A 13,814-nucleotide genomic window follows, 5' to 3' on the forward strand; every position below is an offset into this window, starting at 1 on the left:
GTCACTTCTAGACCCACCAAACCTTTGGCAGATCAATGATTCTATCAAATAGGGGTAATCAATTGGGAAGTGAAGGTTGGAGAGAAATGAGTCCTGGGGTAATTCCTTTGACAACCCATTCATGCTGTCATCAGCAGCGTCTGGGGGCATTTTCGATCTGAAGAGATGATAGCGCTTTTCAAAAAGTTTTCTGTGGTCATGAGACTAATCCTGGAAGCTGAAAGTCATTTCCAGCTTGACCACGCCACCACACTTTCCACAAAGCCACATCTCGTCTGAGTTCTAGACCCTGGTCAGGGTTCTGAAAGCGGCTGTAAATGTGTAGTCTCCGAGTGGGCACTTGTTTGTAAGTATTTATTTTCCGGAGCCCACTCAGGAGCAGAGAGAAGCTATAGGCTGTTAGAGACAACGGAACAATGAGTCAAAACAACGCCTCCCCACTTTTACACTAATGCATGGGGGAAATCCCCAGAACACTAGTGTTTGATTATGAATGGAGCCTGCTTTGGGGTTGGTGTCCACAGGCTAGCAAAGAAGACCTGGAGACCACGGTTTGGTCAAAGCATTTTCACTGGTGCTTAGTGCTGTTTTTAAAAAATATTCCCACAGAGACTGAATGACTGTTTAATTCCCACCCAGTTTAAGTATTTCAGAAATGATTTCTGCAACAAAAATATTGTTGAAAAGTATTTATTTACACTATAGTCACAAACCATCCATTATCTGAACTTCAGTTAGTGGTTTTGCGTTAGAATAGATTTATTTTTTCACAACTATTAAGAGCTAATGACCAAACAAATCAGCTCCGGTAACATTATGTACATTCTTATCTGAAATTTGACTACAAAGGTAACACTTTTAAGTCACAAAACAAAGCATACAAAAATATACTTTCTAAAAAAAATTCCAAATATTAATAGGCAGAAATATACAGCCATACTAAACTCAGGGAGTGATTTTTTTTTCCATAATAAGGCAACCCATTTACATGCAGACCCTGTAACATTGTCTACATCACACAAGGCACCAAGGACACTTCCAACACAATTGCATGCATCCTAGTTTCAGAGAATATATGTACATCCCCCTTAAATAAGTTAACCTCTGAGATCATAAACGCTTTACATTTTTTCCCAAAGATTCAGAATTTAGAGAACAGTGTACATCAAAAATACACAAAATCTGAGTGGATATACACTGAAAAAATAGCCTACATTTCTCAAACAACTCGAAAAGGAGCAGATATTGCTATGTCCCTCCCATCACATTGCACTTCTGTTCTCTGAGTTTATAATACATATTGCTTCAAGGGTTGAGACAACTAGATATGCTCTGATTCACCATTTTAGGGCCACAGAGTGTGGCATAAAGGCTATACTTCACTCACTGTACAATGTCCCCCAAATCAGTCCCAAGCCATAAAGTGCACATCAGTTTTGCTTGTCTTTTTGCTGTCCCCACTTGAAGGGATCAGCATCTCCCAACCTATTGTAGAAAACGTCTTAGATCAACTCTGACATCCAGGGTCAAAAACCTGTGATGGGTCAAAATAAGGGGAAGTAGGGTAGCAAAACCTAGTCAAACAACCCTTTAAAGCAGGGTCAGACCTCAGCCCTCTTGGCCAGGGGTCCCCACACCACCTCCTTCTGAGCCTCCCCTTTGCCTTGGGTTGATAGTCAACTCACCTAAGAGAGACTAGAATGGGCTAAGTTTTAGGAAGAACCTGCTTCTAGGTGGAAAGGGGGCAGTGCTAGCTCCACCAAAGCCCTTTGCCCAACAAAGGGAGAGAGGGACAGGGAAGGGTGGTAGTGTTTGTTGTGCAGCTCCAGTGGACAAAGGGCCTCCGGGACCTTTGGGAGCTGGTGTATCAGCCTGAGTCTCATCTCAAGGTGTCCGGGTCCGAGAGGAGCAAGGGGCGAGCGGCCCTCCGCCAAGACTGCTGCTGTTACTGCTGCACAGGGTACCCCCAGGCTGCACGCCCCCAGAGCAGGAGGCTGTAGAGGGGGCTGGCACTGATGCAGAGGGGGCACTGCTTTTCCGCTCTTTCTGTCTCAGGTGGATCTTGGTGTGGCGCTTCCTCTCATCACTCCGGGCAAACTTTCGGCCACAGTAGTCACAGGCGAAGGGCTTCTCACCGGTGTGGGTGCGGATATGGGTGGTGAGGTGGTCACTGCGGCTGAAGTTGCGCATGCAGATCCGACACTGGAAGGGCTTATGCCCAGTGTGGATTCGGATGTGCCGTGTCAGCTCGTCAGAGCGGGAGAACCGCCGGTCGCAGCCTTCTGCTGGGCACGGGTAGGGCCTCTCGTGCACGGGCGTCTTGCTGGGTCTGTTGGGGTACTTGCGAGGCCTCAGAATGGGCCGCAGTGGCAGGTGGTGTGGGTTATAGGCGGCGGCGGCTGCTGCTGCTGCTGCTGCTGAGCTGCTACCAGGCAGCCGGGGTCCCTCGCTGCCTCCACTGGCCCCTGGTCCGGTCACCCCAGCACTGGGGCCCCCCAGGGTAAAGTTACGGATCGTAGAGAGTGGAGTGAGTGGAGGGGGCACCCGCAGGGTGTCCAGTGGGCAGGGAAAGGGCTTACGGTCTGGGCCAGCTGTACCATGTAGGTCTCTCTGGCACTGAGATGGAAAGAATCCAGGATAGTCTGGGATCATTGGGAAGAGACCTGGGTCCGTGGCTGGCTTGGGGGACGGATAGGAAGGAGGTGGTGGGTAGGCCAGAGAGGAAGAGGTGGAGGTGGTGGCTGCTGACAGGAACGCAGAAGGGTCCTGGTAGAGGTCTCCTGCACAGCCAGAATAAGGAGGAGGAGGCGGTGGCGGAGAGTACAGGTGGTCCAGGTCAGGCTGGGTCTGGGACATGGTGCACACACCCAGGGGTCCTGTGGCCAGTGGGTTGGGGGAGGCAGAGGTGACGCTGGATGAGGCTGTGGTTGAAGCTGGGGAAGTGACCCCTTGCAAGATGCCTGCACTCACAATATTGATTATGCCTTCTGGGTAGCAGCTGGCACCAGGGTACTGAGGGTCAATGGAGAACTTGCCCATGTAAGTGAAGGTCTGGTTTCTAGGTGCAGAGACCGGAGCAAAGCTGCTGGGATATGGGAGATCCAACGACCTCTTCTCTCCAGTCATGTCAATGTTGATCATGCCATCTGGGGAGGGGAAAGGCAGAATGGAGGTGGAACAATGAAAATACAGCCAGGACTCCCTTCTCACCCCCGCTCACATAGGTCCATTTCCAAGGCCGAGAGTCTCAGCACTGTAGAGCTGTGGCAAAGTCCAAAAGGTGGGGAAATTGAGGCCCACAGACTGTAAGAAGAGGCCAGCCCAACTGTGGCAACCCATTGACAGTATGGAACTCAAGAACTACCTCCAAAAAAGCAGAATGAGCTTTTCCCAACTCCCCTCCACCCCCAGCCATCTGTGGCTCTAGTCCCCAATAAAAAACACCCAATAATAGCAACAACAATATTTTAAAAAGCCTCATCCGCCCGGAGCTTTTCTCCCTCTTTTTTGCTTGGGGGTTCCACGGCTGAGGCACCAAGACAAACACCACCCAAGAATCGACCTATCCCAGTCAGTGCCGTGATGGTGCCAAACCGAGAGGAGAGCCCGAGAAGGGGGTGGGTGATTTCCCGGCTGCTCCCCATCCCCGGCGCCTTGTGCCTTTTTCTCCCTCCCTCTCCCGCTGCGCTTCAGCCGAGGGCTGCTGGAGCCAATGGGGGATGTAGAGGAAGGAGTCCGTAGGTTTCCGTGCCCTCCCAATCTTCTCCGCCTTTCCCGACAGCCGCGCGTCCCCGCCTCAGCCCAAGGCCAGTGGCCCGGCTTCGAGGAAGGCGCGGGGGCCGCGAGAGACGACTTTCCACAGCATCGCCAAGGAAACCGGCGTCGCCGGTGCCCCCGCGGGCCTCCCTCGGCAGTCCGGGGGCTGCTTCCCGCCGTTGCGCGCCCTCCTCCACCACCCACTCCCTGCCTCCGCCGGCCGGAGCCCCCGCCTTACTAACCCCCTCAACTTCGCGGGCGGCGGGCAGGTGGGGGCGCGCCTCCAGGCCGCAAGAAGGGAGCGCTCCGAGATTTTCCCGGGGTCGGCTCTGCCCAGGAGGGAGCTACCGACGCTTTCCCCTGGCGCTTCTCCGCCGCTCGGCTCTCCAAGCGCGCAGCTCTCCCCGAGAGCCCCGAACTTTACCGTCACTTTGCCCCTGCCCCGGGAGAGGGGAGGTCGAAGTGCTGCCGGCCAGAGGGCCTGCGCAAGCCTCGAAGCCCGGGGGGACGCCTCTTCCACCCCCATCCCTGCGCTCGCCCGGGGCTGGGCGCGCCGGGGCGCACGCACGCCGGTTTGCTGGCGACCTGGCGCATCTGCCCGCGCGCCCTGGTCTCAGCTGTCGCAGGTTCCTCCTGCACCCACTTCCAGTCTTCAAAGCCAGTGCAGTCAGCACCGTCCACCTGGAGCCCCAATCCTCTCCTGCGATTCCCGCACACCCACTGCACCCCATCCACCACCTCCGGGCCGCGCAGGTCCGGGCCTGCGAAGACACGCGGCTTACCTCCGGCCACTCCGTTCATCTGGTCAAAGGGGCCTCCCAGTTCGGCATTGGGAAAGATGGTCACCGACGTGGCGGCGAGGTCCTCCACCGGGTAGATGTTGTCAGACAGCTGGTGCACAAAACCACTGAGAGTTACTGGGATTTTGTCTACGGCCTTGGCGGTCATCATTTGCTCCTCGCACAACCTGGAGACCCAACTCCCTCGCTACCTGGAGTGTCAGAAAAGCCGTTTTGGAGAGGGGTTGGACTGAGCCTGGGATGGTATCTCCTTTTGCCCTCCACACTTAAAAACAACCACCACACACACCAAGAAAAAAAAAATCAACAGAAATAAAAGTAGCAAACAAGTTGCTGTTTTTTAAGAAATAAGAAAAATGTCTATTTGCCACTGACTCTCTCCTGTCTGTGTTCCGGCTGCTGGGAAGCCAGGAGTTGCTGGTGTAGTGTTATTATAACAGTCAGTGAGTCCCCTCGCCGAGCTATTAATCAATTGCTCCTCGCTCAGTTAGACGGAAAGTGTTGCTCTAAGTATTTATGGGCAGGTCTTCAATACCCGTGACGTCGCTGCCCATATATGGACTGAGGAACAGGGCTGGGCCAGGCGGCTTTTGCCGTCACATGGCTGATTTGCATACACGGGCTCGGCCGCGCGGACTCCGCCGGGCTCGCGACTTCCAGCTCGCAGGCGGCGGGGATCGCTGGGGTCCCGGGCGCGCGGCCCTAGCTGCAGCCTGGGTCCGGGGCGCAGGGATCGCGGGGGAGAGGGCGCGCCATGGACCCAGTCACAGCCACAGCATGAGAGCGAGCTGCTCCGGGCTGCGGCTCAGCCTCCCGGGGCGGGGAGGAATTCCGGTTCTCTGGGACTTTCCAAAAAAGGCGAAGATCCGGTGCCGGCGGCTCCGCCTCCCTAGCCCTTGTTTGGGAGCCATTCCGGAAAATTAAACTTCGGAAAGAAACCGAGCGGAGCCGAGACACTACAGTCAAACCCCTACTCACTTTCTTGGCAGCTCAAAACCGCAAGCAAAAGGAGGCAGCGAAGAAAAAAAAAGCTACATGCATTCACGGAAGCTGACTGCTTTTTTCTGAATTACTTGGTGGAAAGAAGTGGCTGGTGATAAGAGTGAATGCGTATTGCTTTTTTGGAAAGTCTGTTCTATTTATACAGGAGCGAAAACGGAACAGGTTTGGGTTGTTTGTTTGTTTAAGTATTTTGGGCACCTTGGGACTGGGAGGGTAAACCCTAGGAGGAGCAGAATTACTGTGGGGAGCTTCGAGAGAAATCCTCAGCCGGAGACACCCTCCTTCCTCTGCCCGCGCGCTCCCCGCCCCCCTTCAGCTGCTGCGCGGAGCGGGCGCCCTTCCCGGCGCGTCTGGGCGGTCGGCTGCGTGGGGGCGTCCAGATGGAAGCTTGGACACTCACCCTGCCCCTCCAGACACACATACACACACACTCACACTCGCTCCACTTCCGCTACACACTCCCGCCCCCGCTGCCCTCTTCACACACCCGCTCACACACCTTACACTACACACCTCCCTGTTGACTGAGCCCGCGCGCCCTCGTTGCCAGCAGTGTCCCGGCGGCAGAGCGGGCTCCGGGCTCGCTGGACAGGAGGCTCTATGAAGACACTGGCCTAACCTTCACTACCGGTCCCTGCAGCCAAAGAATCCCCCTGACCCCCATAGCCCACGATCCAGGCCCGCGCCCTGCCCGCACCCGAGCCAGAATACACGTACTAGAATAAATATTTTCTCTCCCTCCCCAAAAAACACCTCGGTGAGCCCAGCGCGGTCCTCAGTGACGGCCGAAAGCATCTCTAATCACTTTCAAGACGCCATCCCCATCCCCCAACCCACTCGTTTTACTTTGCGAGACCCCGGTAGAAACCCTTCTGTTTAGTTCCCAAAGCAATTTTTAAAAACTTTTCCAAAGTCCAAATAGCAGCAGGTTCTGGCTTGCTGGGCGCAAAGCTTCTACCTCCCAGTGCGCCCCAGCCCGCAATGGATAGCCGGGCCTGGCCGGGGCCCCACAGGAGGCTGGTCCCGGGTGCCCAAGTCCAGCGCACCGCCGCCTGCATGACTCATTCATGGTCGTTTGTGCAGGTTGCGAACTGCCCCAGAGCCCTTTCCCGCTCCAAAGCCGCGGAGGCCAGGGATAACGCGCAGGGTCAGCCTCGCGGGCCTGTCCTGTCCCTTTTTCACCCCGGGCCCGGAGCGGCCCTAGCCTAGTGTGGGCCGGGGCGGGCGGGAGCCACGGCGCCACGCCGTGGAGGAAGCGCGGCGCTGCAGGCGGGTCTTCAGCCGCTCACCTGCTTCGACCGCTGCAGCCGTGCGCCAGCTCTCGCCGGGCCCAGCGCACCGCGGTCAGGGCCCTGAGGCGGCCGGGAGCGGTCTCTCCCTCTGCTCTTCCACTCAAGCGCTGCTTCTCCCCCTCCCTCCAAAACAGCCGGTATCCAGCGGCCGGCCATCTCTCTGACTTAAGTCACCCAGAGCACATTTGGGAAAGTTTCTCGCTCGCGCTGTGCGCTTTTTTCCAATTGGGGATGAAAAGGACATGGAAAGAAATCGCAGCAAGGTTAGCACCCTAGTAGATACCCCACCCCAGCAAAAATGTGCAAAGTCCTATTTCTCAAGAAAGAAAGAAAGAAAAAGAAAGAAAGAAAAGAAAAGCAAGAAAAGATAGCTGCGTTCTTACCACGTGCGCCAGCCCACTCCGCCTGCGCTCTGGCGGGTCCCGCGGCCCCCGCGCTGACCATGGGCAAGACGACGCCTCGGAAGGGAGTCCGACTCGCATCTCGGGCCCTGAGTCCGAAAGAACGGGGGAAAGCCGAATTATGCAAATGCGGATCCCTGCGATGGGGCTCGGGTTACGGCCCCCGCCGGCCCCTTAGGTGAGGCACCCACCGGCAGCAAGCGCGGGCGAGGCGACTGCTCGCGCTTCGCTCCTCTCTGCGCACGTGGGCGGACCGGCAGGCGGGCGAGTTGCCCGGGCCGCCCCGCGACTGGCGCTGCTGCCAAACCCGCCGGCGGTCGCCGCGCGCCACCCCGAGGGGGAGCTCCTGGACGCCCGAGTGCCCGGCCAGCAGGGCGCGGAGGGCAGGACCGGGGCTGGGGGCGGGGCGGGGTGCCTGAGCGAAGGAAAACCGCGAGGTCTTCGGCTGCCACCTTTCCCGGAGGAGGATGCCAGTAGAAGGCGGGTGGAGGAGGGGGCCCCATCAAGGAGTCTTGAAAGCACATTAGAGTAAATGAGAGTGACTGACCCTCTGAAATTCTTGTGAGCTTTCCAAGGACTCACACCTCCCCCTAAGAGCTACGCTGCATCAGCCTGGGGTGCGCAGGGAATGGAGTGGGGGCGGGGACGGGCGGCAGCTGCGGGGAGGCCAGGGAATGCCTGGGGCCAGTCCTGGGAGGCCTTTATTGAACCTCCGCTGAAACAAGTCAGTAGATAACTCTCGTAACCTTTGTTTTTTTGAGTGTCTCTTGAAGTACCAACCCTTAAATATGGGTAGTGCGGATAATGGAACAGAATCAAGGCGCACCCTTTCAAGCCAGCCACCCTGTGGATAAGCTCAGAAAGCTAAAGTGGCTTGCCTAAAGTCACGTAGCTGGTAAGTGGTCGTGTCCAAACTTGCAGCTGGGTCTTCTGAATCCAAGTACAGCGCACAGTGGTCGCTACATCGTGCCCTCAGGAAAACCCAGGTCTGAAAAGTGAACACTTCTTTGAGGATTGGGAGCCTGACTCAGCCCACTAGGGAAGAATCAGGCCGCCTCCGCCAATTTCATCTCCTTTCTTTGCCATTTCTGAGGAGACCAAAGCTGAGGTCAGGGCTTTCTACAGGCAAGGAGGAAGGGACTGTCATGGACACGCCCCCTGCCCACTGTAAAGGGAGAATTTGAGTTCTTGGGCTCTCCAGACCTAGATTGTGGATGGAATAGCCAGGCTGGCACAAAGCCACCATACTAATAGGCGCTGTCATAAGAGAAGCTAGCCCCACAGTATCCTTCCTGGAGACAAGAAGAGGTGAGAAAAGAAAGAAGTGCGGACAAGTAAAAACTCCAAAGGGTTTACTGAGCAAGATACTGTGCTGGAGGTGGAGGGGTGTGGGGATGGAGAATGTGAGAGTTGAATACAAACATGTACCATGGTCCCTACTATTAAGCATTTGAACTTTTTTGTTTTGATTAAAAATCCAACAGAGAAACAACTTTCTTTAAAATAGACCTGTAAAAATGCCCGACTAAATGGGGCACTCCAAGATGTATCAGGGCTATTAAAAGAGTAGCAAACTCATGCCAGATTCCAGTTTGCTTTGTCCAGATTCCAGAGCCAGAAAGTAAAATAACAACGATGCAGAGAAACCCTTTAGTAGGCTTGCTCCTGGGGTTGCGGGAGAGTGATTAGGGTGACAAGCGGGGGTGGCAACCTGAGGGTCCTAGCTGGACCCCAGAGTCTCCTGAGTGATTTTCAGTTTGTTTGTTTTTTTTAACCCAGATTTGAAATTCTCATTTACAATGTGGTGACAGGATCACCATCAGCCAAGAGGGATGTCACAAATAATTTGTTCATATTTGTGTTTTGATTTATTAACATTCTTGCACATCATTATAGGCTCTACCTATTGTAATGTCATTTTTGTTCCCTTCCATACTAATACTGTTACTGGAGTGGAAGACAAAAGAAGGTCAGAATTTGCCTTAACTGTGGACACTCATGAGGGTGGGGACCTCAAACTTGAATGGCATAGAACATGTGCACTTCGGTGAAAATCAGATCAATTGCCAACTCTGCCATCCACCTAAAGTGCCCCTGCATGCTGAAAAAAAAGTGATAAATGGTTCTCTATGTTTCAGCATCTCACTACTAATCTGGTAATCCCAGAGGCTATAAACCAAGCCCAGGCTACGCCAATCAAAACTGTTGTGAAGCTTGAGGAAAGCATTGCTTTGCACCAGTCCAATGTACAACTTAAGTCACGTGTCATTGGCACAAATAATCTGGACAGGAGGAGATAAGAGCTCTATGATCTAATTTTGTAGAAGCAGCAGCACAAGCAGCAGCACTGGCCCAAGCAGTGGGTGCTCAGGTTCCCTTTAGATATTTCGTGTGCCTCTCTACCAGGTGTCCATCACTACACCAAACCCCAGGGATATAATGGTGCCTAAAATTAGGCCTGGTTCCCACCCCATGGAATTAGCATTGTGCATCATACAAATACATGACTATGAACAATGACAGTGTTTGATCCCAATGAAAGAAAATGACAAAGGACCCAGTTGAATCTAGGAGGTTGAGGAAGACTTCTCTAAGCAGAGATCTGAAGGATGTGCAAGGATTGGGGGAAGGTCAGTGGAGACAGCATTCCAGGGAGAAAGAACAGGTGTTGAAAGGTGCCAAGGTGGAGGGAAGCAAAGTTCATTTGAGGAATGGAGAAAGTCCATGGTTGGTGGAAACTTCTAAGGCCATCTCCATGTCTAGTGCACTGGGGCTGAAGGTAGCCAATACAGGCATCCTCCTTGGAGTGTCTCCGGAGAGATTTCATTCTCCAAGAGTGTCTTTCTTTGCTCTGCCATTTCTTTTTCTGGCTAATGACAGTGACATTAGAATTTTTACATTTGAAATTTTTTACCACTCAGCTTCTGCAGACAAATGAGAACATGCTGACAAGGTTTCAGCAAGGAGAACATACACAAAAATGCTTATTGATATTAGCATTGTGTCTTGGTGACAGTCGTAATGAAAAACATTTCTTAGTTGTCTATTTCTTAATAAGGAAATGACAGACTGTGTGAATTTTGTCCCATTTTAAATGAATAGAGTTTGTAAGTGCAGTTTTATCTAGTAGAAACACATCCTGACAAATCTACAGATCACTTTACCATTGCTGGCAAAAGATAAAAGGTAAATCAATGCATGGTATATCATGACTGTTTAAGACAAGGTACATACAAACCTGATGTCCACTTTAATAAGTGATAGGCTGTCAGTCTGATCATAAAGGCTGAAAGCATAATCTTCATCCAAAATCATGCCTTTTTATATTTTCTAATCTTTCAGCTTATACCTTTAATTTATTATCTCTAATTGTATAAAAAATAAAGTTTGCTATAACTGAGGAGCTTATGGATTTTTAGACACATATTACTAGCCTGCTTATATTACCAGGTTACGGGGAGCAATTTTTCTTCTTCCAAATGATGTCATACTTGTTGTAGAAGCTTTGCTTTTATACTGACAGAAGGACCAGGCCAGTCAGTGCATCCAGTTGTCAGAGCAGTTGCTTTGCAGCATTAAACCAAAAAAGAAAGCAAATTGTATATTTCAATCAGATAATCTTAATAAGAATGGTCACTATTTCTCATGATTATGGTTAAGATTATAAGCTCTGGAGGCCTATATGGCCTGGATTTAAATCCTGAGGTCCTGGGTTCAAACCCAAATCCTGACACTACCTGGCTATATGTACTTAAACATCTAGGTAGTCAAAAGTTCTGGCCAGACGCGATGGCTCATGCCTGTAATCCTAGCCCTTTGAGAGGCTGAGGCAGGCAGATCATGAGGTCAAGAGATCGAGACCATCCTAGCCAACATGGTGAAACCCTGTCTCTACTAAAAACACAAAAATTAGCTGGGTGTGGTGGCACGCACCTGTAGTCTCAGCTACTGGGGAGGCTGAGGCAGGAGAATTGCTTGAACCTGGGAGGTGGAGGTTGCAGTGAGCCAAGATCACGCCACTGCACTCCAGCCTGGCAACAGAGTGAGACTCCGTCTCAAAAAAAAAAAAGGAAAAAAAATAACAAAAAAAAACTTCCATAACTTCTGTGTGCCTCTATTTCCTCATATATAAAGTGGACAGAATGATTATAGAGTTGTTTTAAGGATTAAATATAATAATATAGGTAAAACCCATAGCATATTGTCAGTATATAATAACTATTCAGTAATTGTTAGCTATTAAATCATTACTATTATTGACTGTTCACTCTGCACCAGACACTTTACTATGTTCTAGGTTCATTGCTTCATTCCTCACAACCACCTTGAGAAACAGGGCTATTTATTCTCATTTTACTGATGAGGGAACTAAAGCTCAGGGAAGATACACAGCTCACCCAAGTTCACACAGAACCAGAATATGAACTCTGTTCTCTCAATCACCAAAGCCCACATGCTTCAAGTACATTATATAATGTAGAACAACCCACAGCAGATAAAAGCAAGACAGTGGCCATACTTCAAACATTGATATATGAAGTATTTGTCGCTTTTTTCCAAAATTCTGAGCTTCAGCTTCCAAGAACATTGATAATATCATTACTGAGCAGGCGAAAAAGGAACCCAGAAGGCAGACGTTATTGGCATGTAATTTAAAACAAGCTATACCTTTGTGGAAAATGTCATCTAAACTTGGAAAGCCAAGTTCCACATTAATAATAATCCAATTAATATATCATCTTTTTTTCCAGTGAGACCATAATGCATAATAATAGCACTGTTGTTCTTCCAAGGAGGTTTGGGAATATAGAACCAAAATATAAAATTTAGGAAGAATGGGTTAGCAAATTTCCTGCGAAATCTAGTGACAGTGCTCCATAAGGGGCATTCTTAGCCTTGTACAGCCCATGTAGGAGCATGTCCCCGTGGGATCTTCTCACATATTCTCCATGCCATTACTTTTTCAACTTTATTATAAATCTCCTTAAGGCAGGGACATCAGAAATGTGTTCTCTGTTTATATTCCAATCAAGCAAAGTTCTGGATAGGAATCCAATATATGCCTTTCCAGTGACGAGAGGCATCTGAGATTTTTATACTATCTTGTCAGATAATTCCCAATTAATTCTACCCATCCCACTGCATGCTATGTCTAACAGTTTCTTAGGGAGATGTTGTATTCAGAACAAGGGCAAGGACCCTAGAAAGCATCCTCTGAAGGGTTCGTCCTCAGATATCCCCTTTTGCAGAGGTTTAAATCATTAAGGTCTGAGGGGCCACTCTCTGTCTTCAGGATAGTGAGTGCTACTGACATGGTAGCAGCCAGCAGTGAGCCACCCCCTCTCCTTCCTGACTCCTCGCCCACCTACTACTAGTCCCAGATGCAGGGCAATCCAGGTAGCCTGGGGAATGGAAAGGACTCAAGGCACAGAGTTTCAGTTCTGCCTCTGACAATGGCTGATGGTGCTATTTGGGGTAGGTGGTTGATGCTAGAAGGCACCACCTGTGCTTGCTGCTGTCACATCACTCAAACCTTTAGTGACAGCCTTGGGAGATAGGCTTTTCTTTCCCTGTATCCAGTGATGCTTCTTAACCTCATGCCACAAAGAGGTAGAGACATCACATCCCCTTGTGCCTAGCAGAATTTTAAGTAGCAGCCAAGGGGGCCATAATGTTTAGAAAAAGAGTTTTACATCTTCACTATTTTGAGTGAGAAAGGTGGGGGGAGCAGGGGAGAGGATTGGGCAGAAAGAAAATGCAAGAAGCTGGTGCTGGGTACAACACTGTGTACTGGAAATACCATGAGATTAGGAATTGGCCTTAATGGTTGCCTCTCCATCATAATAATGGTTGATATTTATTGAGCATTTCAGGATGCTAAACACTTTCATGACTGGGATGCTTTATCTGTTTTAATCTACCAATCACACTATGAAGCAGATATCATTATACTCAGGAAACTGAGTCACCAAAGCCCAAGTTGCAGAGCTGATTAAGTGGAAGTGCCAAGACGTGAACCCAAGTAGTCTGACTCCATTACTGGTGTTCCCAGTACCTACTCTAACCGGTGTAACTAGACAAGTGACTTAGCATCTCTGAGCCTCTGTTTCTTCATCTTGAAAATGAGACTGGGTATTCCTGCCCTAAGTGCCATTGGCCAGAGCATTGCGAGACATCCAAGGAAGACCACATTCTGAAAAGCAGGGCAATACTGCAAATATAATTGTTGTCTCCCAGGGCAATTGTTTGGGTTGCTGGGCCTTCAGAGGCAGGGCTGAATATAGATTGGGGTAGGGTGGGAGGCCAAGTTTATGATTCCAGGACAAGGCATCAACCATTGAACTCAACTTGTGACTTGTTTGCTTGCTGACCAATCCTAAGGCCCTTTAAAGTGGCCTCTTTTCCTCTCCTCACAGTGCAGAGTGGTCCATATCTGTGTTTTCCTTCTCATGTGGAGATAGGGGAGTGGGGAAATGTCCCTTGGAGTCTTGGGGCCTTTGGAACTAGGCCTTAGTGGGTCTGCTTCTCCTGATACTAATAGCAGGCCCAGACACATGGTCATA

General features: G+C 50.8%; 1 protein-coding gene across 7 annotated transcripts; it reads right to left on the minus strand.

Annotated features, from left to right (window-relative positions):
* Window positions 1-674: 674 nt before the first annotated feature.
* EGR2 (early growth response 2) lies at window positions 675-8,239 on the minus strand. Of its 7 annotated transcripts, none has more exons than XM_054659656.2 (4): window positions 8,130-8,239; window positions 7,234-7,340; window positions 4,539-4,647; window positions 675-3,146 (listed from the first exon to the last, which is right to left on the minus strand). In XM_054659656.2, the coding sequence occupies exons 2-4, from the start codon at window positions 7,330-7,332 to the stop codon at window positions 1,885-1,887; spliced, it is 1,470 nt and encodes a 489-aa protein (XP_054515631.1). In that variant the 5' UTR covers window positions 7,333-7,340; window positions 8,130-8,239; the 3' UTR covers window positions 675-1,884. The 7 variants fall into 7 exon arrangements, with proteins under 7 accessions (XP_054515631.1, XP_063637905.1, XP_063637901.1 ...); XM_063781835.1 differs by lacking the exon at window positions 8,130-8,239 and adding an exon at window positions 7,443-7,606; XM_063781831.1 differs by lacking the exon at window positions 8,130-8,239 and adding an exon at window positions 7,443-7,585 and having other exon boundaries at window positions 4,539-4,747.
* Window positions 8,240-13,814: the final 5,575 nt, after the last annotated feature.

The sequence above is a fragment of the Pan troglodytes genome, chromosome 8 (assembly GCF_028858775.2).
Source record: "Pan troglodytes isolate AG18354 chromosome 8, NHGRI_mPanTro3-v2.0_pri, whole genome shotgun sequence".
NCBI classification, from domain to species: domain Eukaryota; kingdom Metazoa; phylum Chordata; class Mammalia; order Primates; family Hominidae; genus Pan; species Pan troglodytes.